The sequence below is a fragment of the Manis javanica genome, chromosome X (genome assembly GCF_040802235.1).
Source record: "Manis javanica isolate MJ-LG chromosome X, MJ_LKY, whole genome shotgun sequence".
NCBI classification, from domain to species: domain Eukaryota; kingdom Metazoa; phylum Chordata; class Mammalia; order Pholidota; family Manidae; genus Manis; species Manis javanica.
The window spans coordinates 58,837,058-58,863,451 of NC_133174.1; the positions used below are offsets into that span (position 1 = coordinate 58,837,058).

The 26,394-nt window shown below is 50.6% G+C and overlaps 1 protein-coding gene across 6 annotated transcripts; it reads right to left on the reverse strand.

Moving 5' to 3' along the window:
- Positions 1-8,403: 8,403 nt before the first annotated feature.
- On the reverse strand, positions 8,404-22,694 carry ZMYM3 (zinc finger MYM-type containing 3). 6 transcript variants are annotated; one of them, XM_017670391.3, is made up of 25 exons: positions 22,512-22,692; positions 21,081-21,766; positions 20,061-20,104; positions 19,681-19,747; positions 18,934-19,228; positions 18,531-18,708; positions 17,965-18,183; positions 17,524-17,674; positions 17,156-17,271; positions 16,915-17,001; positions 16,636-16,786; positions 16,233-16,405; positions 15,880-16,045; positions 15,122-15,219; positions 14,880-15,042; positions 14,489-14,601; positions 14,175-14,349; positions 13,846-13,992; positions 13,275-13,378; positions 12,804-12,972; positions 12,364-12,515; positions 11,647-11,761; positions 10,872-11,126; positions 9,984-10,101; positions 8,404-9,882 (listed from the first exon to the last, which is right to left on the reverse strand). In XM_017670391.3, exons 2-25 carry the CDS (start codon positions 21,745-21,747, stop codon positions 9,690-9,692), a joined length of 4,116 nt encoding a protein of 1,371 aa, XP_017525880.1. In that variant the 5' UTR covers positions 21,748-21,766; positions 22,512-22,692; the 3' UTR covers positions 8,404-9,689. The 6 variants fall into 6 exon arrangements, with proteins under 6 accessions (XP_017525880.1, XP_017525879.1, XP_017525878.1 ...); XM_017670390.3 differs by having other exon boundaries at positions 14,489-14,604; XM_017670389.3 differs by having other exon boundaries at positions 19,681-19,753.
- Between the last annotated feature and the right edge of the window lie 3,700 nt (positions 22,695-26,394).

The following is a 26,394-nucleotide window of genomic DNA, read 5'->3' on the forward strand; positions in this document are numbered from 1 at the left end:
CGGGTTTTGTTCTGTTTTGTTTTACTTTTTCATTTTTTAATAACAGCTTTATGGGGATCGAATTTGCTTACCCCCTTCCTCTAATTTTATTTTATTTTTTCATCCATTTTAAGTACACAGCATGTTGTTGAGTTTCAGACTTTGTGTGCATTTTTGTAAGCATGACCACAATATATTATAAAACATTTACATCACCTCAGAAAGTTTCCTTGGGCGTCTTGCCCAATTTTAGAAAGATTTAAATGACAGCTTCCTCTGGAGAGACAGGAAATGATAGAGAAATTTCATAAGTCCAAGAAAGTAGCATACATTACCTTGGCAAGGGCCCCTTCCCCACACTCCTGGGAGAAATAGTCCCCTTCCTTCCTTGAAACTCCTCATGCACTGTAAACCCATGCCCCACAAGCAGGCCACCCATCAGACAGCACAGTGACTTTGACCCCTTTCCTCTGGGCATAGCCCCTGATTCTCCACTCTTCCCCAGTTTCCTTCTCTAAGGAATCAGTGCCTCCTGCCCCAGAGATGTCTCCAGTGCCTGACCTCCATAGGTCAGGCATTTCACAGCAGAAGTTCTCTCGCCAGTGTCATTCTCCAAAGCAGCAGAGAGCCCTCCCTCCATCAGTCAACTGTGGTGAGAAAAGCCCCAGGCTGGGACTTGACAAGCCAGGTTCAACTCCTGGCTCTGTCACTCATTAGAAAGGCATTCCCTTCCCCAAGCCTTAGTTACCTAGTAAGCAAACAAGGGCTGGCCCAGCACATCTCTAAGCTCCCTTTAACACTCTTGGCTTCTGGACTTCCTAAAAGGCTTCCCCAGCCTAACTGGGGGTTTCCCCATCTCAGAGTCATCAGTCTCATGTCCCCATCATCAGCCCCTCAGAGTAAAACTTTCCCCCACAGTAAGTCTCTCTTCTCAGCTTCCCTGCCCTCTTAACAGAAAAATATTATTTGCCACTCCCTCTCAGAGCTGAGTCCATGAGGGAAGTATATCAGAAAGGAAGAGAAAACCAGACATAATCTTGTCAGAATTGTTCTCTAGAAAGTCTTTCCCCAGCAGACAAACACATGGAAGCTTTCCTTATTCAAGGAGGTTTCTCCTTTAGAAAAAAAAGGAGAGAGTAAGTATTCCTTTCCCCCACACTCAGCAATCCCTTAGAGAGAGCTTCCCTGTCTCTTAAAAGAGAAAGACATTCCTTTCCTGCAAGAAATTTCCTTTCTCCTTAGAAACCGAGGGACATCATACTCTGTCAGAGGAGTGGTCCCCACCCCCTCATGGTGGGAGAGATTCCTTTTCTTATTGAAATCCGTCCCCCCACTCACCCACCACACAATAAACACAGAGCATCTCCTCTCTGTCCAAAAGGCCATCAAGAGATTTTCTTTTTAAAATCCCATCCAGGGTCCACAAAGGAACCTCATGCCCTCTCCACATTGAGAAATGCTAAAATCCATCATCACCTCAGGAATCTAGTTTCTCTTCAAAAGATTCTAAGAATCCCCCTTGGAAAGAGGTTCCAACTCCAGATCAAGGCTTTCCTCTCCAGGGGGCAGTGGTGGGACAATAAAGCTACCAGTCTGGGTGTTTCAGCCAAAGAGAGGACACTTACTCTTGTGTCCTGTGAACGAGATGGGAGCAGGCCAAAGGAACCCTGAGGAGAGCTGGTGGACATAGTGTCACAGGGAGGGAGGAGGGTGAGTCAAATTAACCCCAGACTGACTTTTTTTATCTGAGGCTCTAGCACAAGAGTATAAGGAAGAAACAGGAGGCAAGTGGGGCTTAGTACCTGCCACACAGTAGACACTCAATATACTAAGTGACCTGGGCAGTGAAGAGGGTGTCAGAATTAGGAGACCTGGTTCTCCACTTATTAGCTCTGCCCATGTGGACACCTTATACTTACCTTCTCTGAGTCTCAGTTTCCTTATCTGCAATATAGGGTCAATTACAACCTCACTACCTCTTTCACAGAGTCTTTTGTGAGAACCAAACAAGATGTGTTCGAAAGCTGGTTATAAAATGTGAAGTAAGGAAAGATAGTTTCCTAAGCCCTGAGACCACAGCCTAAGGCATGCTAGAACTTGGATGGAGCCAGGAAGGAGCTAAGGCTGGTTCAGTTAGGCGGGAGCTCATTGCAAGAACATGGCAGCAATTGGGTTGGCTCCCCTGAGGGAGCAGACAGCTGTTCAAAGAGCAAAGTCTGAGGGATGGTGCAAACGTCTCTTGAGCAGGATCCATTTAAGGGTCGATATTCAAGGGGTCTGATCTGGGGACAAAAAAGGCCTGGCTACAGGAACTTTTTGTACATTCTCTCTCACAGTACTGATGCTTTTAGGGACATTTATGGTCTTTTAGAAGCATCTGTGTACAGAGATGCCAAGACCTGGGGGCAAAGGGACAACAATCAGCTCCTGGATGAAGGGACTGGCTGGACTAGGAGAGGAGTCAAGGCCCTAGCAAGCTGAGTTGGGATTTCAAAGCAGGCTGCAGTATCCATAGAGAATTGGCATGGCAACCATGAACTGATTCAAATGTCCAATCAGATAGTCTGGGTGTGCACAGTGGTGGTTAGAGGAGAATGCCTGCTCCATTTACCAATTCCACAGTACTCAAATGCCAGGCCTGACCTATGGTAAAGAAAGGGCTGTAAAAGTGCATAAAGCTGGGCTCCCTTTGATTCCTGGACTAGGCCATGCTGAACCTGTCAGATGGGGAAAGGACTGGGGCATTTTAGGGAGGGGGAGTAACATGGGCAAAATACACACAGATATCTAACAGATTTTGTCTTCAAAGTTAGACAAATAATCTGCTGTGGAGGATTTGAGAAGTGGAGTGGCTAGAGAGGAGGTGGGAAAAAGATAAACTATGACCAGCTTATGATGGGCCATGTATGTCACCATAAGGGGTTACGACTGACCTGTAGGTGGTGGAGTGCCACCTTCATATTTGCCATCTGGATGCTCACTCTGGCAGCCAAGTGGAGAGCAGATTGGGGATTGGAAGGAGGAGAGGCAGAATGACCAGTTGTGGAGCTGTTGCAATAGCCATGTGCTAAGTAGGATGATGGCAGAAGGAGTAAGAGGAGACAAGTGCGAGAGCCACTTCAGATGTAGAATCTACAATAGGACTTGATGTGTGAGTCAGGGGAGATGGAGGAGTCAAGATTGTTTGGAGCATTCCTTCCCCTTCCTTGACTGGAAGACTTCTAATCATTCAGGACTCAGGTTGAATGTTATTTCCTATGTGAAGCCTTCAGCTCTCATCTCCTCACTGCTTCCACCCAAATCCCTCAGAGAGAACAAGCCTTCACCACCATTCTAAATTCCTGCAGTATATTGTAGTGTGGTTGATTAATTTGTGTGGTAAGGACTTGCATAAGCTTAACACGTAGTAGGCACTGAGCCTGTTGAATTAAGAGAAGTAGGGAAGAGGATACAGGCATGTGTAAAGGCTCAGAGTCTTGCAAGAGCAGGGTGTGCTGGATGTGGCCAGAGCAGAGAATGCATGGGATGGGCAAAGTAGGCTGGGATCAGTCCTTGAAAGGTCTAATTTCCTGGGCATACAAGTTTGCCCAGGAGTCTGGACTCTGAGTTATCACATGGAGGAACACTTCTGACCTAAAAGTTAGGCCCCTACTAGACTTACAGGCAATTCTGCTCTCAGAATTATGGGCAGACCTTTGCACAAATATATTCATTAAGGTTGATGGTGAGCTATGGAAGAAAGGGCAGAGTGGTTTGACAGTGGGTCCCAAGGAGAAGGGGTAATTAACATAGGATGCCGACAGGATGGTTCTCCATTTCACCTGGGGCCCCTCTGGAAAGTCAGTATGGCATGGTGATTGAGAGCATGGTCCACTTCCTACCTGTGTGACTTCAGCCAAGATGCTTGGCCACTCTGTGCCTCAGTTTCCTCAGCTGTGAAACAGAAATAATCCTAGTACCTATATCACAGGGCTGTGGTGAAGCTTAAATGTGTGAATTATATCTAATGCCCTTAGAACAGCACCTTGTCAATAGGAGGTTCTACACAAGTGCAAGCTCTACTATTTCATCTCAGTATCTGCCATCCTCTGACTATTCACTGACTCTTGCAAATGTTGACCTAACTTTTAGGTCAGAAGCAAACTCTTTGTCTCACCGAATTAACATGCTTTCTTGACTGTTAAGTTGTCAATTGCCATGTGCGTGTGCTTAAGTAAGCAAGTCCATGTGTTCACATACATATGTTGCAGTATAAATGGCCACATTCATATACATGTGAGAGGATGGCTGTGAGGGGAATGTCCTAATTCTGAACATTGTTTTAAGGAAAAGGATGTGTCTCAACCATATTAAAGCCTGTAACTTCATTGGCAGACTTAGAAATAACATAGGTGGATGAAAGGAAAGGAGACCATGTTTATGGAGCACCCAGTGCGGACCAGATTTGGTGCTCAGTTAAGCACTTACATATGTAATCTCAGTAGTGGCAAGGTAGCTATTACTATAGGCATACTTGTAGATGAGGAAATGGAGGCTCAGAGAGGTTAAGTAATGTGTCCAAAGGTGGCACAGCTTAAAACTACAGAGTGAGAATTACAGTTTAGACCTGTGCTATTCCAAAGTCTGTTCTGTCTCCTTTGCAGCAAACTGGCCACTCCCAGCTGCCTCAGGAGTGTTTCAGGATATAGATGTGGGAGCTCAGCATGATATGAAAATTTCCCTAACTACTAATCTGCTGGAAAACAAAATGTGCATTTGGGAATCCCTAAGGTTAAGAATTTGCTGTCAGAATTATGGGCAGACCTTTGCACAAATAGATTCACAAAGTGAAATGGTGAGAGTTGAAGAAGGGGCTGCACTGTGCTCAGACATGGAAGGGCCGTTTGCAGGGAGAGGGCCTCTTCAAGGGTCTCTGCCAGGAGCAGGATCCAGAAATTGTCCATCCCCAGGAGGCAAGCCGATTTGGGGAGTGCAGGGCACAAGGGGAGAGACAGCTATCAGAATCTCTAGTCTCCAAACCCCTATAAGAGAAGCTGTGGAAACTTTTACCATTCCCTTCCCTTAACCTTAAGGATCTAAAAGGCACACTTTTTTTCCAGTACTTTTCCCTTGCCCCTTTCTGTTTCCCCTTCAGCTTCCTTTCACTGGACAAGGCTTTCATTCCACGGTTAGAGATAAAAGTCTTGAAGTGCAGATTCCTTGGGGAATTTATGCCAACTAAAACTCATTCACATTAAAATATCATCAATTAACTAACAGACAAGGTCTGATGATTCTGCCTCTCAAATCTTTCTCAAGTCTCCATCTTCCTTAGCATTCCCGCTAAGCTGCCACCCTCCTTCAGGCCTTGGAATCAGCTCCTAACCAATCACATGGCCAATAAAAGCTAACGGTTGTTCAGCGCTTGCTGTATGCTGGGCACTGTGCTAAACAGTATCTCCTTTAAGCCTTGCCATTCTTTGAGGTAAGCACCATTATTGTTCCCATTTTATAGATGAGGAAAGTGAGGCCCACATAGGTTAAATAACCCACCCAGGCCACACAGCTAGGAAAGAAGGGGCTGACCAGGGAACTGGAACTCATGTCTGCCAGGGAACTGGAACTCATGTCTGCCAGCTGCCAAAGGTGAAGCGTGCATGTTAACCATTTCTGTCCCATTACCCCCCTGTAATTGGCCTCCCGGGGTTCTTCAGCACACCCAGTCCTCCTCCACTTCACCCAGACATGCGAGAGTCACCTTAAAGCAGGAAGAGTACCCTGCCAATTCTTTGCGGAACTCCTTTTTAATGGCTTTCCACTGCTTTGAGGATAATGTATAACTGTCCTGATTTGTGAGGACCAAGGGGGTTCTCAGGGTGCTGGACTTCCACTGCTAAAACTGGGAAATTCCTGGGCAAACCACAATGGCTGGTCACCCTAGCAGGGCATGGCATGGCATCCAGTGCCTCTCCCAACCTGATCCCCATTTTCCCAGCAACACTACTCTTCACCCTTCTTACTGTGCCCTCTCTACCTTCTCTGCAGCCCAAGCATGCTTTCCGGAAGACACACTGTGTTCTCATACCTCCGTGCCTTTTGTGCACATTGATCTCAGCACCTCTGCTCTGCCTGAAAAACTATGCCCACTCTTCATGAAAGCTCAGCCCCCAGGGCACCTCTGTGGTCTTTCTTGAGTTCCTGGGAGTGAATGAGTAACAATTATATGCCACCCTGGTTATGTTATTGACATATGAGTCTTGCCCAGGGTCAGGACTAGGATGAAGCAATCAAGGCATGTGGGTGCACAATTGAAGGAGGTGCTCACTCTAGGGTTGGGCAGATGCCTACCCTGGACTGGCATGACCCTGACAGTGAATGTATTTTTATATTTTCCCCCCGAGGTATCTTGGTCCCAGCCCTGTCCTCCCAACCTGACCAGGGACTTCTCAAGAGCAGACCCCATATTCTTACTCATCTTTGTATCCTTTGTGGCTAGCACAGGGCTGGACATTGGAGTAGAAATCCAGTTGAACAAATGACAGCAGACCCTTCTCTGTTCCAGTAGGGGAAGGAGGTAAGAGAGCCAGATGGCTTTGGCCCTGTCAAGGATGGGAGAAGGAGAAGGCAAATTTAATAGACCTCATCTTGGCCTGGGGGATGACAGCTGTTCACAGGATGGCTCCATCTTTGGTATCTGGCAGATTTGGGCTCCTCCTACTTCTCTGGTCTCTCCCGCTCACTTCCTTTTGGAGGCTAACTGGAGACATTCTCCCAAGGTACCATTTTTTTTTTGTCCTCTTCTCTCTTCATTCTATTTCCCCCCGAGTCATCTTGTCCACTTCCAGAGTTTCAGCTAAGAGCTCTTTGCAGATGACCTCTAAATTGACACCTCATGCATTATGCTATGTGAAATAAGTCAGAGAAAGACAAATACTATATGATATCACTTATTTGTGGAATCTAAAAAAGCTGAACTTCTAGAAACAGAGTAAAATGGTGATTTCCAGGGGCTGGGGGCAGGAGAAATGGGGAGGTGTTGGTCAAAGGGTGCATACTTCTAGTTATCAGATAAGTAAATTCTGGGGCTTTAATGCTCAGCATGGTAACTATAGTTAACAATACTGTATTATACACTTGAAAGTTGCTAAGAGAGTACATCTTAAATGTTCTCACCACAAAAAAGAAATAGTAATTATGTGATGAGATCAAGGTGTTAGTAATGCCATAGTGGTAATCATTTTGCAACATATAAAAGTTTATCAAATCAGCACCTTATACTTATACAATGATGTATGTCAATTGCATCTCAATAGAGCTGGAAAAATAATAAGATACTTCATCTCCCCACTAAGCCTCAGACATACATTCCAACTGACTAGTATACATGGTAACATGCAGTATCAATATTGCTCTTTCATATTCATTTCGTCATCTGACTTTCACAATTGTGAGAAAGGGTGCGATATGAATGCACTTTCCACATGAAAGTTTCAATGTAGTCTTGAACCCACCTTGTTACTGATCAACTCCTACTCCCACTCCCCAATGGAAAAAAATAACTACCATGAAAAAAAACCCACCCATTGCCCAACTTAGGTAACGGCATCTCACTCTCCCAATCATCAAGGTTAAAAACCTGGGATTCATGCTCCATTCTTCCCTCTCCCCCAGATCCTTCAGACTTGACCTTCAAAATGTCTGAATGCATCCTCTCTTTTCCTTCTCTATCTCCATAGTCCCCATGGAGGCCCATAGAATCTAGTAGCTATACTCTTCTCACTGATCTTCCAGCCTTCAGACCTGAACCCCCACCCCCCACCCCATCCTTCATATTGTTCTAGGGACCTCCTCCCCAGAGCAACAGATCTGATCCTGTCATTCCCTGGTTGGGAAACTTAAGTCTTGTACTTCCCATCCCTATGCCTTTGATTTTGCTGGTCCTCTAAGTCCCTCCCACTTACTCTGAGGCCCAGGTCAAATGCCACCATCGTTGTGAACTCTCACACAATCTCCCCGTAAACTGGAAATGAGTTCTTTATTCCTCTGCTCTCCCACAGCACTAGACATTTATTTCATCCTGCCTGTCTTAGAACTAGCTGTGCCCTGGTCTGTCTCCCCTCCAGCCTAGGAGCCTGCTAGAGATAGGATCCTGGTCTGGTTAATTTTTATCTTCCCTGAAGCCTGTAATGTAGGTCCTTAAACATAGTAGGTCCTTAACAGATAGCTGTTGAACATATTTTTTTCCCTTCAGTGTTTGGAAACTTGTTATAAGAAGGACGATATTCCTAGTGGATTCATTCAGTGAGGCAGGTGAAAATGATTCTCAAACTGAGGAAGTACTCCTTATTTCTTTACCCCTTGTGAGATCTGAAGTTGTCCAGCATTGCTCCTCTACATCTCTCACCCCTACAAACACTGCTCTCCCTCCCCAGAGAAGGCAAAAGACAATTTTAATTCTTTATTTGAAACAAACAACTTCAGAGACAGAAGGTTAGTCGTGACAACAGCTTCTCACTACAACACAAGGGCGGGGCATGGCTCACTGAAGGGACAGGCCAGGCACCTCAGAACAATATATACAGTTTAAACAGTGGCTAAACTGATGACAGTTATAAAAACACAAAGAGGAGGCTGGGGAACAGCAAAGCCAGCAGGGAAGGAACTGGGTACCCCCTTTGCCAGATGCTAATAGTTTTCTAGAACTACAAAGGCAAGATGGGGAAGAACGATGTAGGCAGTAGGGCTGGACCCATACCCACAGCTCCTCACCTATCCTTCGACCACAGATCCCATCCTGCCTGACCTAGGGCTCCCCCAGACTTAGCCTGGTTCTTTTGATAGGGGAAGAACAAGAACAGGGAACCCAGCCCCAAACCAAGTCAGAAGAAGGTAGTTTTAGCCTTGGGACTGTCCATTGAACTAAAGGGAGGCAGTTACAGAAGAGGGCTAAAAGCATGTTGGCATCATGGGGCATGCCAACGTAAGATGGCAGAGAGAGACGAATTCATAAACCAAGGGGACAGGAGTCTATTCCCCATACTTAAGAGCCATTCTCTGCATTTGAGGAAAAGAAAGCATTTGGAAGTTTTTTTCAATTGTGGCACCAAGGGTTGGTGCTTGCAGGGGTGGGGAGGGGAGACAAGGTGGTAAGGGGATTCCAACAACCAGTTATTTTATGAGAGGGGAGGAGTGTCTAAGCTCTGTGTTTTAGTTAAGTGGTCCCCTCATAACTTTCATCATTTATTTTGTATCTTTCATACAAGACCCTCTAGCATAATACTGGGGAAAAGAGAGCAGGGAGTGGGCCAGGGCATAGAAGGCAGCCGGGTTCTTCCCTTGGCCCAAACTAGGAACAAGGGGCTTTCCCTGCACGGATGGGTCAGGGAACCCAAAGCCAAAAGGATCACCAGACCTATCCACACTCCACCCAGAGTCTGGCCCCAGGAGAAGGCGCTTACTCTGAAACACGAAGAAAATGACCTAGCTGGGTTTCACCCATTACTGGGAGGCTGGCCCCTGATGACAGACGACGGGGGCCCTGTGGTTATCCAGTGGTGTGGAAGGAAGTAAAAGCCAGGGGTTCCTTGGGGAAGGCAGGGAGGGATAAGTAGAAAAGGGTAGTTGGGGGCCCCTCAGAATTGAGTAGCACTGGTTCCTGGGCCAGTCATCCTATGGGATATGGCCACAGGACAGATACTGGTATGAAAGATGGACACAAACAGCACATGGGCTCAGTCCAGGTCTTCCTCCCCAGGGCGACCTAGCTCCTCATAAATCTCACGCACGGCCAGAATGCGATTAAGCATACTCTCCAACATGCTGCGGTCCATGGGGATCACAGAATACCAGAGAGGTGACTCAGCGATGCAGGACCGTTCGGGTTGCAGGTAGAACACATCGTTGCGAGTCCGGAGGCTTTCAGGACTGCAATGGTGGGAGCAGGGGTGGTAGGACAGAGATCAATACCAAGGCAATGTAGATCCCGTGGGTCCCCAGGCCAACATATTCCTGAAAACCCAACTCACCATTTTGAGAGATAAAATTCATAGAACTTGACAGGGCAACGGAGGGGATTCATGCGGTTCTCACGCTGCTCTAAGACTGGGGCTTCGTCTTCTCTCTTCCGTTTCCCCGGACCCATGTCTGTAGAGGAGGAGGCACATGATTTAGACCCGCTAAAAGAACAGTGTCAATGAGCCACCTCCAAGAGCACAGTCCAGGACATGGGGAGGAGGCCTCAGGTCACAGAATACAGTCTCATCAAGAACTGAAGGTGGAAGAAGAATCCGTCAGTCTCCCCACAGCAACCAAACATCCTGTAAGGGTGTTGCTCTGCAGCCCACCCAAGTTGATTCCCTGAAGAGGTAATTTCACAAGTTATACAGACAAATGGACAAAAGAGCCTCTATTGCAAGGCAGGGTTTGCCTTCCGAGATACATTAACAGCGATGGCCCCAGCCCCCAGTGCGTTAGTTCAGGTAGGGGCTCCAGCCAGAGAAGGGGCCTTGGGAACTGCACTCAGATGGGGCAGGATGCCAGGGCCAGAATAGAAACCAAGGTGCAGTTCCTATTACACCCAATAGCAAAGAACTACAGAAAGCCTGTCAATCACCCCACCAACTCTCCCCCACAGCCAAACACACCCCATAGCTTCCTACCTGTCCACCACCCAAAAAAAGTAGGCAAGCAAGTAAATTGCTTTGAAATGAGGAAAGGCAGGAAACAGGCAGCTGGGTGGCCTCCTATTTATGCAACAGCCACTGCCCATCAGATTGAAGGACTGGCTGTTTTCACTTTTCCTGCAAACACAGGAATGGAAGGATAGGGAAGCGAGTGGCAAAGGAGCTGGCAGTTACAGCGGGTGGTAGGGGAAATTGGAGAGGGGGTAGAGCAAAGGAGGGGCAGCCTCATACCTCGCCCTTTCCTCTGGCGGACTGGGGCGTAGTAGCGGATGCTCACCACCTTGGTGGTGCCCCGAGGGGTGGTACACTTGCGGGATTGCCGCACCACATTGGTGAAGGAGAGCTGCATGTGCTCCTCTGCTGTTTGCAGCCCAAAAAACTTAGTGTTGAAGAACATGAGGGTGTTGAGAAGGACAAAGGGGGAGTAGACCCCCAGCTGCTTACACTCCCAGAGGTGCTCCTCCTCCACTCGGGAGAACACTGTGTCTGCAAGAGGCAAGAGGGAGAGGCTGATCAGGTGTGATGGACTACCCTGAGCCGATCACTTCTGGTCCCAGAGGACCTGCTCAGAAGCACTCACCACACCCTATGCCCTGGGGAAGTGGCCACCATATAAAGCCCTGACATCGAGCTTCAGGATACAGCAGGACTGGATTTTATAGTTTCCACCTGCTGGAGCAGCTCTTACCACCCTCAAGTTCCAGGCAGGTCAATGTGAACTTTGAGGAGCCCACAATTTCTTCCTTTCTTTCTTCCCTTACCACCCACCCAGGCCACCTTGCTTGTGGGCCCAGAGAGGGCTCTTCAGACCCAAATCTTGATGCCCTCCTCATGTTCAAGGTCAGTGGCTTCGGCTCCCCTAGCTCTAAGCCCCGAGGCACCCAGCTACATGCTCCTGCCCTTGGCCCCTCTGTGAGGAGGGGCAGACCAAGCAGGCCAGGACTCCTGGAAGGGTGTGTTGGAGTGGAGGAGAGGGCACAGGGGTTGCTGAATCCCTGTCCCTTACTGTTGGGGAGGAGTGTGGGCTGCCAGGTACTCAGAGACTTGTTGAGTTCTTGAACGAAAGTCAGGTAGTAAAGGTCCGTGAAAATGTTCACCATTCGGTTATTTTCCAGCAAGTACTAGAGAAAGAAAAGCAGACACTCATAAAGCTAGATGCCAGGTCCTAGAGGAAAGACAATAGTGCCGAAGGCCCCAGGCACGGTGGCCTTGAGAATCAGGAGACGTTGGAACAGCTAGCTGCGTGGCTCAGTGACGCAGAGTGCTGCTCCCCAGGCACACCTATAAACTCCGAGGGACCGAGGCCTTACTGGAGAAGGAGGAGGTATGGAGAAGATGTGTCCTGGCTGGTTCTTCCTAAGCCTCCCAGACCCCCTTGTCAGATAATGCATGGCTCACTGCCCCCAGTGGGGAGCAAACACTGCCCAACCCCCAGGGAGCCCAGGTCTGCCCATCCTTCCCCTCTGAGAATGGGTGTGAGAACCACCAAGGGGACCCAGAGAGCAATGGAGACTGATCTTTGGCCCACAGTCCTGCAGTGCAGCTTTGATTTTAGAAGGGTATTGACCTATCTTGTCCTATTCAGAGCAGGAGATGAAAGGCAAGCTGCAATCTCAGGATAGGAGACAAGGTGAGGAACAGGGAAAGGGACAGAATCATTTCTGGTGAGACCCTGCCTGGGGTGCTGACAGTGAAGGCAAGCGAGGCATTGTGCAAGGGGTACCTGCTGGATGCCAAGACACAGATAGTAGATACTGTCAGGTTCGTATCTTTCACCATTGGGTCGAGTGATTTCTCTCACAAACTGGGCCAGACCGTAGTTGAGCTCAGCAGCTGAGCAGGCCAGAATGTCCTCTTTGATACGCATAGGTTTGGCTGTGGTGATATGTAGAGGAGGTGGATGGGATTCAGAAAAGTCCCCATGGAAAATTTCATTTAGCTCTACCATTAAGCCCTTTATCCCTCAGTCACATCCAACTCCAGAACAAACCCACCAAATATAAAAGAGCCTTTAGCCTTGAAACCTGGACAGCATCTCCCCTTATTCTGCAACTCCTCCCCATTTGCACAGGATGCCCTTAAGTGATCAGGAATCAGCCTTCCCAGCCCTGCCCCCTGCCCCTCCCTCCAACCCTTACCTGCCTCCCTCCCCTGGGTACTTACGACCAAAGCGCAGCTCATCCCCCTTGCTGGTTTCTCCATTGGCATATTTTGACTGCACCCAGCACTTCCAAGCATTGACACCATAGGAATAGTTGAGTCCAGTACAGCTGGGTTGGCTGCTCATGGAGTCCCGGGAACAGCTCTCCGAAAGCACCAGTCGCTTTTGACCCTGGAGGTGAGGAGAAAGGCGACGGGGAGGTGGAGGAGGCAAGGCTGGGGGCACCATGGCAGTTAGTCAGGACAGTGTTTTCCACCCAGAGGAGGGACTGACAGAAGAACACAGCAAGCTTCCACAGCACAGAGGCCCCAGGAACGCTCTGCTGACCTTGTCAACTGGGGAGAGAGCAAAGTCCGGCTGTGTCACAGTACTCATGGCGGTGGAGGAAGGAGGTCAGAGAAGGTCAAACTGAGGCTGCTGACTGCGCTACGAGAGCATCCCCTAAACAGGCCCTTTGAGCCTCCAGCCCTCACCTTCCTCATGGTTCGGGGAAGGTCTTGCTCAGCAGACACGTCCTCAGGCCCTACCAGGCCACAGTCAAAAAGAAAGTCTACACTGGGGTTAATGTCCAAAGGATCTGTTTGAGAGGAAAGGAAGAAGATATCAATTGTTTAAGATCTCAACCCTGTGGGCCTCCCACCCCACCCCTGCTTGCCCACTTGACTCGAGATAAGCCTCCTAGACCACTGCATTACAGCAAAGCTGTACCAAGGCCACACTCAGAGGCATGGAAACACAAAAACTCAACGGTGGGAACGTTCATAACACTCTCAGACTGCACCTTCGTTTATGGTCAAGGTGTTTATGGTCAGTCACCATGTTTATGATCAAGATGGTCCATTTTACGTTATTGTACCACAACTTAAAAAAACAGACTCAGGTGTGAAATGGGGCTCCTGCATCTCAGGTACCATCCACTGTGAGCACCTTCTGTTGCAGGGTTACAAGAAGCACTGTTTAGGGTCATGCTCAGGGTCACAAGGAATGCTCCTTTCCTGATGACACAAATGCCACTACACTTGGCATGCCTCGAATACTACTCACTCTTGGGGAAGTCCGCCTCCAAGTCCTGCCCAGGCTCATCCAAGACATTGGCCATCTTGACAGCCATGGCCAGGACATCGTCTCGAGCTGGGCCAAACAGGTCACAGTCTTCCAGAAGTCCCTCTGCACTCTGGTTGCTCACCAGGTCTAGAAGGTGGGGAGGTTGGTTTAGTCACTACAGCGCCTACCTAGCACCCTCACAGGCTTTCAGGAGCTAATCCCAACCATTCCCCCATCCACTGGGCACCAAGATCACCACTCTACACCCCCTTATGCAGAGACAGACTGGTAGCACCCTGTCTCCCTCATCACCGCTTTCCATGACATACCGCAAAGGTCAGATGAGGCCTTGTCTAACTCCTCAGCCTCTGCAATCATTTCTGCCATAGCCAGGATGTCGGCCTCCAAAGGGTTGGAAGGGATCTTCACCTTCAGCTCCTCAATGGTCTCCACGATCTTGTCTGTGCTTTCCAAGGTAGTGGGCAGGAACATTGGCACAGGCACCTGGAAGCATGAATCCCAACTGAACGCCAAGAACCCCACCAGTGGATGAGAGGGGCAGCTGGTAAGAATAAGGCAGAGGGGGCATCTCAGTCCCAGAAAGGTGAAGGAGGAGCCCACCAGGAAGGGCAGGGAAACTTACTGGGATAGGCATCGAGAAAGGCACTGGGACTTTCTGGCAGTACAGATGCATAGGCACTGGCACAAAGATGGGCACTGGGATGGGCAGCACAATCACCTGCGGCTTCCACTCTTCTGCTGCCGAGAAAGGGGTCTTTTCAGGGTCCCTGCTAGATGGGTGACATTCGACCCAGGACCCAATGGCTGCCTGTCATCCCCAAAGTGCTAACATGTGCTCAGTGTCACAAAACAGCCTTTGTACCAAAGGCTGAGAGACAACTCCATGATTCTATGGCAACCATACACATGATACTTCGGCCACTTAAGAAACCCTCTCGTGTAGCTCCTGGGCACAGGGCCGGAGGCTGGGTCTATGGAATGTGGCCCGCAGCATCCAGGTAATCCTGGCTCACCTGTCTGACTCCCTTTGGACTTCATCTCCACCTTGCAGGAGACCCCCCGATTCTGCATCAGTGGCTTACACATGGCTGCTTTGTTTTTGCGAGGTGTTGCTGGGGGCGGCGGGGGTGGAGGAGGGGTGGAAGCATTGGGAGCTGATCTGGTCTTTGTAGGGATCTGTAGAGACAAAGGAACATTAGTGCCACCAACTACGATACCCACCTGAGACCATCCTACCCATTGGCTTCGCCCTGACCTTGCCCAGGTTCCCATTTTCCTCTGGGGTCTTCACTGCACTGCTGTTCTCCACTTTGGTTTGAGAGGGGGTCTGGGGCTTCAACTCAGAAGACTGACCTGTAGATCAAAATGAATGAATGCTCTCAAGTGAGAGGCTAGCTCTCCATTTCCTTTACCCCTGTTCCTAGAGAGCTTCACTAAAAGGCCCCTGAAACGCAAAGGGGAAGTCTAGAATTTCCCCTCCTTGCCACCCAGGTCTAGTTTTATCTAGGCCCCAGAACAGAGGCCAGGAAGATTCTTTGCTCCTGGCTGCCAAGAAAAATGAAAAATATTACAGTTTCCCCAATCACCCATAATTCAAGACCTTTCATTTAGATGGCCCTCTGGAGTTTCGTACCCCTGGAGCAGCAGAGGGGCCAGGGTACCATTTCAGAAACATCACCAGTTTTCAAACTCACTAAAGGTAGAACTAACGCTGACACTCCCTTCACTCTGAAAACTAACCACAGCCCCCAACTGCCCCATCCCACGTGGGTAGGTTCCCATTCCCTAAAAACACATCCTTTACAGAAAATCAGTGGAATCTAAGAATCCTTACATAAGTCTCCCCTACCCCCCACCTAGCACCTGTCCGGTCTAGAAGCTAAAAGACAACACAGTACCAGGAGCTCGGGCCAGGGGTGCAGTGAAAGCGAGAGGAAGAAGAGAGGGGCCAGGCCCAGGATTGGACGAGTCCCAGCCAGATGTACCAGAGCGCACCCCCTGCCCAGGACTCACTGTTCAGGAGGCTCTCCGGCCCACTCTGGGTATCCAGGTTGGGCTGGTTCTGCTGGCTGTAGAAGCGCAGCAGACACTGCTGGGTGCAGAAGTGACGGATCTGCCCACGCCAGTGGATGGTCTCCAGCAGCTTCCCCTGGCGCTTACAGGCATGGCACCGGGCAGCCTGGGGGTGTTGACAGGATGGTCAGACCTGCCTCCCTCACACGTGCTGGGCCCTTCAGCCTGGGAGGAGCCAGGCTGCTCCTGTCAGAGGCTGGGCCAGCTGGAGCTCCCTCCCTGGAGATGGGCCGCACCCGGATCACATACAGAAGCCTCCCTGGTCCTCCTTTCGAATGCTCTGCCCCCCTTACCTTGCAGTACCACAGCAGGTACTTGCTCTTACAGTCCTCACTGCAGAAGTCCCAGGTGCTGCCATCCAGCTGCTCGGTAACTCCGCGCTGGCAGGTCTGGGAGCAGTAAGTACAAGTGATGCAGCACAATCCCAGCTTCTTGGTGAAGTCCTGTTTGTACAGCAGCACGCAGCCTGGAAAGAGGGAAGAATCCAGAGACACAGAGGTCTTCATGGCCACAAGACCCAACCTTTCCAAGGTGGACCACCTGAAACCTCTCATCTCTTGCCCAAAGCCCAAGGATGGACAACATAGAGTATCCTAGCCCTCACCCAACAGACAGCATTCCAAACCCCGCCTCCTTTCTCCGCAAGCTCCCTGCCTGTGAGGTACAAGGCCTCCTGCCCCTTCTCCAGTTGCTTACCTTCACTGCAGAAGCTCTTCTCCACCCCACTGAATCGGAGCTTCTCATGCAGGAGTTTTTCCTGCCGGCAGTGCTCACACTGGGACACCACACCTCGAAGCCGCTTGAAGTCCTCACAGCAATCACGGCAGCAGAACTGGAACACTTGGTCCTGAGATGGGGGCACAGGGCGGGGAGGACAGAGCTGTGACATCTGGACCTGGTACGAGCCCAGAGGAAGGAGCCCTTCAGACAGGTGTCTGGTCGTTTGGCAGGATGTGGGTGGGGGTGGGATCTTACCTGCCAGTCCAAGACCTCAGGCTTGCCACTGAAGAGGCTGTGGCAGTAGTGACAGCTCAGGTGAATGCCCCCCTCAGGGCTTGTGCGCTGGAGGGAAGGAAGACAAGGGAGGTGTGTGGTGGTGGTGGAGAAGGGAAGTCAGGCTGGCTCTTTGCCCTGTCCAGGCCTACCTACCCCAATTCTCATACCCTCTCTCTGTTACCACATCCTTCATTAATTCCCGGTCCAGGGTCTGGAGTACCTGGAATTTGGTCCAGCAGCTGGGGCTGCAGAATTGGTAGACTGTGCGATCAACCTTGTTGTAGTAACAGGGGTCAGAGTGGCTGCGACGGCAGAAGCTGCAGGGTCGGGGAGGGCCTGGGGCATAGAGAGAGAGAGAGGGAAAGAGAAAGAGAGAGTGACGGGGGAGGGGGGGGGCGGAAGATGGGGGGACAGAGAGAGAGAGAGAGCACACAGAAGGTGTAAGGCAGTGCAGAGATGGAACAGGAGATCCACGGGGAAATGTGGTGGGGCTGAGGTCGGGCAGCAAGGATTACTTCAGAAGAGGGGAGTATGGGAGGTAGAAGGAAGGCCAGCAGGGGTCTCGGGAGAAGAAGGCTTTGCACCTACCAGTGAGCCCTGCCTGCTTCACTTTGTAAGAGGTGGTGCAGCACAGGGAACAGAACAAGCTGGTCTTGCCATTACGATCCACATGTGATAGCATCTCAAAGTTCTTACACAGGGTCTTGCACCAGACACAGGGGTACACACGTGTGTTTTTCTGTGAGGATGGGGAAGGAGAGGCTGAGGCTGGATTTGTCCCTTCACTTTTATTTGTTAAATTTTTAAGACATGAGATATTTCAGACATACAAAAAAGTATAGACGATGATGTAACAAAGACCTGTGTATCCACCAGCCAGCTTCAAAAATAAAACATAACAGGTACAACTGAAACCCCCTTTATTTGTTTTATTCCTCCCGGCCCTCGACCCATCAGGCACCTTTATTTTTTACCCAAGAACCACACCCCCATCCACAGCCCTCTAAAGTGCTACTCCCTCGGCCCCACCTTCTTGTACGCCCCCAAGCAGGTTGTGTTGCAGAACCGCTTTTGCTGGCCCTCATGGAAGAGGAGCTCGGGGCCAGGGCTCCCCATCTTGCTGTAGATATAAGCCCCGCACTGGTCACAACAGTTGGTTTTCAGTCCCTTGTTGGCCCGGAATTTGGAGAAGCAAGAGTCGCTGCAGAGCCGGTGCACCACGCTGCCATTGCTGACCTCATGTAGGACCTGCCACACACACAAACACCCTGAGATGGGGCCTGGCCACTACCACCCCCCCAAATGCAAGGACAGCCCACCCCGCCTCACCCTAGACCTTCACAGTGGACAATGGGCCCAGGGACCCCCCAACCTGCACATCAGGCTGCCGACTTGATGGTGAGGTCCCGGGAGGCAAGGAAGGCCAGCTGCACACATCCTGGAGAAGCTCTATCCTTGAATACGCTCCCTCATGATGGCTGCCTCTCCTCCCCACTCCCTTCTTCCACAGGGCCTGGCCCCTGCAGCCCCAGGATTGCAGGGGCAGCTCAGGGCTGGCCAGGCTCTGTAAAGCAGCCCCCATCGAGCTTCCTCACCTCTCCTGTCTTCTGGCATATGCTGCAGCGAGTGGCGTCGGCGGGGTCACCAGCCTGGGGCATTGGGCGCTGCTGCTGGGCCTCATAGAGAGAGAGACAGACGGATGTGCAGAACTCGTGAAAGGAGCCTCCTGAACCAGTCTGCGCCACAACTGAGTCCTTGGTGTTCCAGATCTCCCTGGAAGTGGCAACAGGTCTGGATATTCTCCTGGCACCACCCGCTCATTTCCTCAGCTCCCACCCCCTCCTCCGTGGATCCATGACTACAGAGACAAATTTGCTGGGACCCCTGCACTCAGCTGCCTCTCCCTACCAGTTCCTCCCTGCTAGGTCCTGCCAACAGTCTCTGTCTCCCCTGTTATTCCCGGCCTGATCCCTGCCTGCCCCACACTCTGGGACGTACTTCTTGCAGAAGGTACAGGTCTTTTTGCCTGAGGGCTTCTTGGAGAAAGTAGTGAGGCAGGATGAAGAGCAGAAGAGCTGGGGCAGCCCCTTGCGCTGGTAGGCCGTCTGCCCCTTCTGCAGTGGTGTCCGGCAATGAGCACATGTCATCTTGGTGCTTGCTGCAGAGCGCCCTGCCCTCTGGGCCACACTTGAGCGTAGGGACATTCGAGGAGAGCGCCGGGGCCGGAATGGCACAAAGTCCTCGTCGTTGGGGTCATCTACCATGGCATCAGAATCCTCATCTGACACTGGAACTGAGGCAGCAGGGGCAGGAGCAGTGAGGAAAGGCACCCAGGCCGGCCAGGTCTCTAGCCATCCCCCAACCGACCAACAGGTAGCTCCAGTGATACTGGGGCCCCTGGGCCCCCACCCCTGTAGTTCTTGCCTTTATGCCCCCGCCCCCATTACATTGATATCTTAAAGTCACCGGTGTCATGCTTTCTCTTGGTTACTCCAGAATCTCCCGGGGAGGGGAAGAGAGGGCTCTAAGTGACAAGATTCAGGAACAGGGATGGCAGAGCTGAAACAGGAAACTGCATTCTCACTGCTCTTGTTTTCAATTTCCCCCACTGCCCCTGGTTCCCATGCCAACCCGGAGCAGAGATAGGCCCTTCACACTCTGCATGGCAAGGCACAATGGGAGCCGGGCGATCTGTGGCCTGCCATGCCGCAGCCCACGCATCACCCTTCCTCAAGTCCTACTCACTGCTCTCAGTGGAGTCCACGACCTCAGGTTTAGGAGGCTCCACTCTTCTAACGCGCTCACTTCTCTTCTGTACCTTGGAAACACGGGAGGGAGGAAAGTTGACACCAGGGCCAGGCTGAAGGGCCAGTTGCGCTAGTAGAAGGCTTGGGGCAGTACAGAGGTGGGAGGGGGAAGAGAGAGTAGGGACCCTTGGCCCAGCCCTTCGAAAAGGAGGTCAGACTTTCTTCTTAAGAAGCAGTAGACACAGAGCTCCCACCCTCCTCCTAGCTCTCCTCTCACACACCCTCTATAGAACAACATCTGGGAGGGAAAATGAAGGGTCTGTCCTTCCCAGAGCTATAGGGGGAACCAGACTTCTTCCAATCCCCTCCCCCCCTCACCCTCTCCGGCGGCTTCTCACTCGCCTTCCCAGTCTGGCCATCTCCTGCAAAGGAAGCAGAAAGCAGCCTAAATCTTGAGCCTGCCCTCACCACCTCCTCCCTAACCCAACCCCTGCCTCCATTCCTGGGGAAGAACTTACTCAAAACTGAAAGGGAAAACTCGAGTGCCTGTGGCTTCTTGGTGCCCCTCTCAGGGTTACCTTGGGCTCTGTACTAATTGTGGGGGGTGGGGGTGGCGCAGCTATCCTCCATGAAAAGAAAATCCTACCTCCCCACCAGCTTTCTGTCCCAATCATTGGGAATTAAGGAAACACAGGTAACACACCTTTCGAGAATTTATCGTTTATCAACAAAAACAAACGGAGCCTCCCAGGGGTAGCAATGGAAAAAGCAAGCATTAACGTATGGGTAGGTTCCCCTGGACTCAGGTGGTTATATAAGCCCTAAAGAGCCTGGTCACAGCATGGGAGAGGCCCACCTCCAGGCAGAACAGGGGAGAAATGACAGCCTCTCAAGTCTAGGCTGTTGCTCCCCTATCAGACACACAATCCTAGGCCCTGCATTTCTATCATTCTCCTAAAATCACTATGCTGTTGGTGGCTCCAGAACCTAGTTATCATTCCTTAAACTGAAAACCCACTCATCTAGAAAACAGCTGGAAAGATCTTAGAACCAAGAAGCCTGGTGTCCCCCACAAATCCTGAAGAAAGAACCCTGGTACCATGGCCCATTGGTGCAAGAAAATGGGAACCTTTCAACCAAATCCACCCTTCCCAACCCACCCCCCAAAAACCTCACCCCTATTCTTCCCCCTTAGCTGCTGAGCTTCCCCCACCCCTACTTTCCTTAATCTTCTTCACACCTCCACTCCTCCCTTCCAAACCCCCAACTCCTTCTCCATGCACATCTCTACTCTAACTCTACCCTCCTCCTTCTCCCCTTCTTCCCCAAACACACAGCCACCCCTCCTTATCCCCACCCTCTTCCCAGCCTGATTCTCCAGCTCAGTAGGCAACCTACCTGGTAAGGAAGGGTGTGCAGAGGGGCTAGGGCCCCTAGGTTTGGTCTGAGAACTGTTGATTCCATCCCCAACAGTCTCTCCCACGGAAGGGCTCGGGGGAGCATTTGGGCTGTGTTGCTGCCCTTGGGGAAGCTCCTCCTCCTGCCCAGGGGAGCCCCTTCTCCCTGTAGCTATGGAGGTGGTCACCTCCTCTTCAACATGTGGGGACTGCAGGGTTATTGGAGAATCTGGAGCCAAAGGTGCCAGCAGCCCCTCAGGTAAAGAAGGATTTGCCCCAGCCCCTGGGTCAGGTGGCACCACCTCAGGGGTCTGGTCCCCTGGTCCAGGCTCTAGGGTCTGATCTCCTGCAGCCCACACAAAGGTTCCCTCCCGACCATGGTCCATCTCTGGGGGAGAGGGGGCTTTATAGAGCAGCCCCCCCAGCCCCAGCAGGTCAGTGGCCCCATCCAGGACTCCAGGGTCTTTTTCCAGGCCAGCTGGGGTATCGAGCAGGTCCAGGGCTCCTGAAGACGGAGAAGGGCCAGGAGGGGCCCATCCTCTAGTTGGGGCAGTCTGGGATTCCAGCAGATCCTCTCCAAATTCCATGTCTACTGGAAGGTCTCCAGCCAGGGGCTTCTCTGGCAGGGTCAATGGGTCAAACGGACTGGGGAAATCACTGGGGTCCATGAGGATGAATGGATATGGGCTGTAGATAAAGGGTAGAAGAAGGGGTGGTCTTTGTCAGAATTTCTTCCCATGTAGGTTCTGGGACACACCCCATCATCCACTTGGATAGCTCACGAACAGCCCCCACCACAACCAACAAGCATTTCCACAGGCTTTAGTCCAAATGACCATTCCCACCCCCCCATACAGCGCCCCCTGTGGGGAGAGGCGTTCCCGTCCTGGCCCTGTGCCCACACTAGCCAGGCAGTGGGTCCATCCACCCGCCCGACTGCCCCCGCCACCCCACTGTAACTCCCAATTCCCCTCCCCCACTACCTTCCCCCACCAACTCGGGCTGAACGCCCCCTTAGAGTCTCCCACGGCCATTGCCACCACAAGCCCTTCTGGCCCTCGCGTGCCCAGTTTCTATCCCCTACCCTCTCTCTTGGGAGCCCCCCAGCTCCCCAGTCCTTACCCACTCGGTCTGGCCCCAACCCCCCTCCCCGCGTTGCAAGGTCCTCCCCTCAACCCTTTCCTCGCCCCCACAAACTGCCCTTCCTAACCCCTCCCCCCAGTTACCTTGCAGGGTCGCCCACTTCCTCAGCCCCGTCCCCCTTTCCCATTGCTCCCCCAGTTCTCCTCCTCCTGTTGCCCACCTCTCCCCGCAGGCATTTACAGGAAGACATTTTGGAGCTACGATTTCTCCTTAGACCACCCCCCCGCCCCCGGCTACTGCGAGATCCCGCCTGCAGGTTCGGTTCGGCTTGATCAGGCCAGACCCCTACCTGCGGCAGGGTTAGTGTACCCGCTACAAGCCTAGAACTGCAGACAGCGACGGACCCGCGCTCCTTCTCCACCTCCCTCCCCAGCAGCCGGGACAGGGGTCGCGGCCCCTTTAAATGGCAGCGCCGCTCACAGCGCCCAGCGCTCTGCACCAGGCGGGCGGGCGGCGCCAGCAACCAACCCCATTGGCTGGCTCGAGGAGGGGGCTCGCGAGACAGCGCCGGCCCCCGGCGCGAGACTCCCAGCCCAGTGGCCGCCTGGAAATTGCGGAGTGGAGTTTAGTCGTTGGAGATGGAGCTAGAGCCCCCGCCCGGGGCCCCGTTAGTTGAGGAGGAAAAGCTAGCCTCCGGAGCTTTGCAGCCCGCCTCCGGGAAAGGCGGCACCCCCTTTCCACGAAAGGGCCGAGTACCCTAACCCTCAAAAATCAGATCTGCGCACCTGCTTCTCTTACCTGGCTCAAGAGTCAGGCCCCCTCCCCCGTCACACCCGTGCCCGCCCTACCTCCTGGAGCCCACCCTACCAGTGATCCCCTCCTCTCATTCAAATGGTTCCCGGTCCCCTCCCCCTCCCCGTGTCTCTCTTCGCTTCCCACTCGTGTTCAAACCCCCGCGTCCGCCCCCCCTCAATAGCCTCTACCTACGCCATGCAGCAGGCGCCTGCCAAGATTACCCTCCCCCCAACCCCACCGCTCCGGGGCCCGCCCCCTGGGCGACTCAAGGGGTACTGAGTGACAGTGGAGTGTGGGGGGAGACAGACCCAGCCCTCGCGTGCCCCTCCTCCCCTTGTCTACAGCCTCGGGCCCTCTTAACCATTCTGAGAGTCACAGTTGTGGGGTGTCTTAAGCTTGGTCTCCAGCCACCCAGAGCGGGTTAGATGGCTCTGGCTCAGTGACAACACCTAGGCAGTAACGGTTACTGCTTGATGACCCCCAAACCAGGTCCTGCAAAGACACTCCCCCACTCCCTCAACGGTCTTAGGGTAAGTTCTGGGATCTTCTCCGAGTCTTCCCGCAGGAGCTCCCTGCATTATCTCCTCAGTAGTTTTCCTCCCCAAGGCCGATAGCTCTCCTTTTCTCTCTGTCCCTCTCTAGCTCTCTCTATCTGTCTCCCTCTCTCAGTCCCTGTCCTATCTCCTTCTCCCTCCCGCCCGCCTTCTCTCCCTGTCTCTCTTCCCCTACGGCGCACTGCTTCCCCCGGTCTCTTTTTGTCTCGGTCTCTGTCTCTACCTCTCTTTTGCACGAGCACGCACACGCACGCGCGCGCGCGCTCTCTCCGGAATAGTCCTTAGCATGTGGGTGTGGCTGAGGTTGAGGCTAGAGAAGTGGGGGAGGGGGGTACTAGCTTTAGCCCTACTGGCTTTAAAAACTGTGTGCTGGGATCCCTTCTCAGTCCCCATTATAGATAGAACACTTTCCAGTCCCCGCCCCGCACTCTCCCTTTCCAACCACTAAGGGTTGGAGAGCCTTGAGTATCTGAGACACTAGAGGAGGCTCAGTCTGGGAGTCCCGCCACAGATTTTTGAACTCCTGGGTTAGGTGACCAGTGCCTGCTCTAGCCTGTTTCTTTGCCCTGGGCCTTTCTTCCTTCTCACGCTAAGCCCCTCCTTGCCTTATATCCTGGGGAGTTTTATCCTCCCTTGTCTCATTCACTTTCCCAGAAACCTAATCCTTCCTGGCTCCCCACATGGCCTTGAGTTTTTTTTTGCTCTCTCCTCTATACAAAGATAAAAGCTAGGATTTTCTTTACGTTTCCCAAACCCAGCTTTCTCTTTATCTTAACCAGTATGCTGTGTACCCATCTCCCACCGTCTGCTTATTTCTATGTCCCTGTTCCTCCCTTTGCTTTTTCAGTGATGACTCTGCTGGGCCACCTCAGTCTTTTGTATTTCCTGCCTTTCTCAACACGTTTGGATCCTTGGCTGCTCTGGTAGTGGAGAATGCCTGGTTTCAAGTTGAGGGGACACAATTTAAGGGGGGGTTAATGGTCTATTAACTCAGAGGCAGTGTGGTGGGGTAAAAGTGGGTGAGTTCTGGATAAGACCAGGATTCTAATCTCAACTCTGCCTGCTTTTTAGCCAGTTGACTTTGGACAAGTCATTTGTCAAGTTACCAGATCTCAGTTTTCTCATCTTTAAAACAGAGATAAGAAGACAATCCAAATGTCCAATAATAGGGGATTGTTAAATAGATCTTGGTTGTATTCACACAAAAGATGTCATCGTTAACAACCACAGTTTAAAAAACTAACCACATAGAGCACAGAGGATTTTTTAGAGCAGTGAAACTATTCTGTGTATATAAAGACACTATATAAAGATGGATACAAGTTATTATACATTTGTTAAAACTCATAGAATGTACAATGCCACAAATGAACTCACGTAAACTGTGGGCTTTGAATGATAATGTTATGTCACTGTAGGTTCATCAATTGTAACAAATGTACCACTCTGTGGAATGTTGATACTCAAGGGAAGTTGGGGATGGGGTGGTGCAGGTGTAGTTGCAGAGAGTATATGGGAACTCCCTGTACTTTCTGATCAGTTTTGCTGTGAACCTAAAACTGCTTTAAAAAATGAAATCTGTTAAAGAAAAAAACAACAACTAATGACTTGGGAAAATGCTCCTGATAAATAATGTCACTTTTTTTTTAATGTCACGTTTTTTAAAGAGGAGTTAATATCCTAACTTCGTAGAGAAGTTCTGTGTACATATGCATAGAAAAAGACTGGAAGGAAATACCAGAGATAATATACTTCACAGGGATACTGTGAAGATTAAGTGAGGTGTACACCTGCCTGACATATATAGTAGGTTTAATAGATACTGGTTACTACTATCATTGTAAGATAAATAAATCTGATTTCATGCATGCATAGTCTGGGACTTCATACCCTAGAGCCTTCATATCCTTAAAATTATATATCTTTGTCTTAAATTAAACTAAGAGTGCCCACAGTTGACAGGTGTCAGGGTACATCAGCCACAGATGAATGGCTCTAACATAGAAAGGACTGATATTTGGGAGTGGGGATTGGGTAAGAGTGCAGCCTGTAATTCAACAGTCTGGTTTTCAGCCTTGTTGCAGTTACCACATAGTGCTCAATTTTGTATTTGTCCCTTGCCATTTGTAAAGCACTCCTAAAGTGCCATAAGCACTATAAGACATGAAAAAATTCAGTCTCTGTCCTTGGAGAGCTCTCTCATTTTAGTTATATACACATTTTCTGATTACAAAAACATAAATAAATGTTAGCTGTAAAAATTTTGGAAAGCACAGAAAGTCTGAAGCAATAATCACTTATATCCTACCTATTATACCTGGAAATAACCTACTGCTCTTTTCAATGTCTTATCCTTCCAGTCCTTTTTTATTTTTTTGGTTTATATGTATATATGAAAAACAAAATTGGAATTTTCTTGAACAATATGTTGCACAACATAATTGTTATGGCCGTATATTCATCATTTGGGTGTATCATGCTTTATTTAATTACTGCTGGATATTACTTTTATTTTTTCATGACAGGCAAAGCTACATATAGCTTGGTCAAACAAATGGAGGTACTATTTGGTAGTCATTAAATTATAATGAGGTTCACTCTTTAGAACCAACTTTGGAAACACATGGATTCTTATTTAATGTTTTATACCATTCTAAACCCTGGAATGAAGAAAAGGAAATATGTTTTAAGGAAGACATTGGGAAAATGCTAGACTGTGAGCTCCTCAACAATAGGGATTGGTTCTTACTCACCTCTCTCTCCAGCATCGAGCACAGTCCCTGACAGATACTTAATAAATGCTTACTGGGTGAATTGATGGGCAAATGAATAAAGGAGAGAGATTTTTTTAAAAAGCCCCAATGAACTAAAACTGTAGTAATA

Bases quoted from the DNA above. Each gene is read 5' to 3' on its own strand.
- ZMYM3 (XM_017670388.3), bottom strand. From the start codon at position 21,747: ATGGACCCCAGTGATTTCCCCAGTCCGTTTGACCCATTGACCCTGCCA. The intron at 16,046-16,232 runs GTAAGGGGGGCA...CAACACCCCCAG, and splicing joins ACCTGCTGTGGTACTGCAAG to GCTGCCCGGTGCCATGCCTG. The intron at 15,043-15,121 runs GTCAGGGCGAAG...TTGTCTCTACAG, and splicing joins AAAATGGGAACCTGGGCAAG to ATCCCTACAAAGACCAGATC.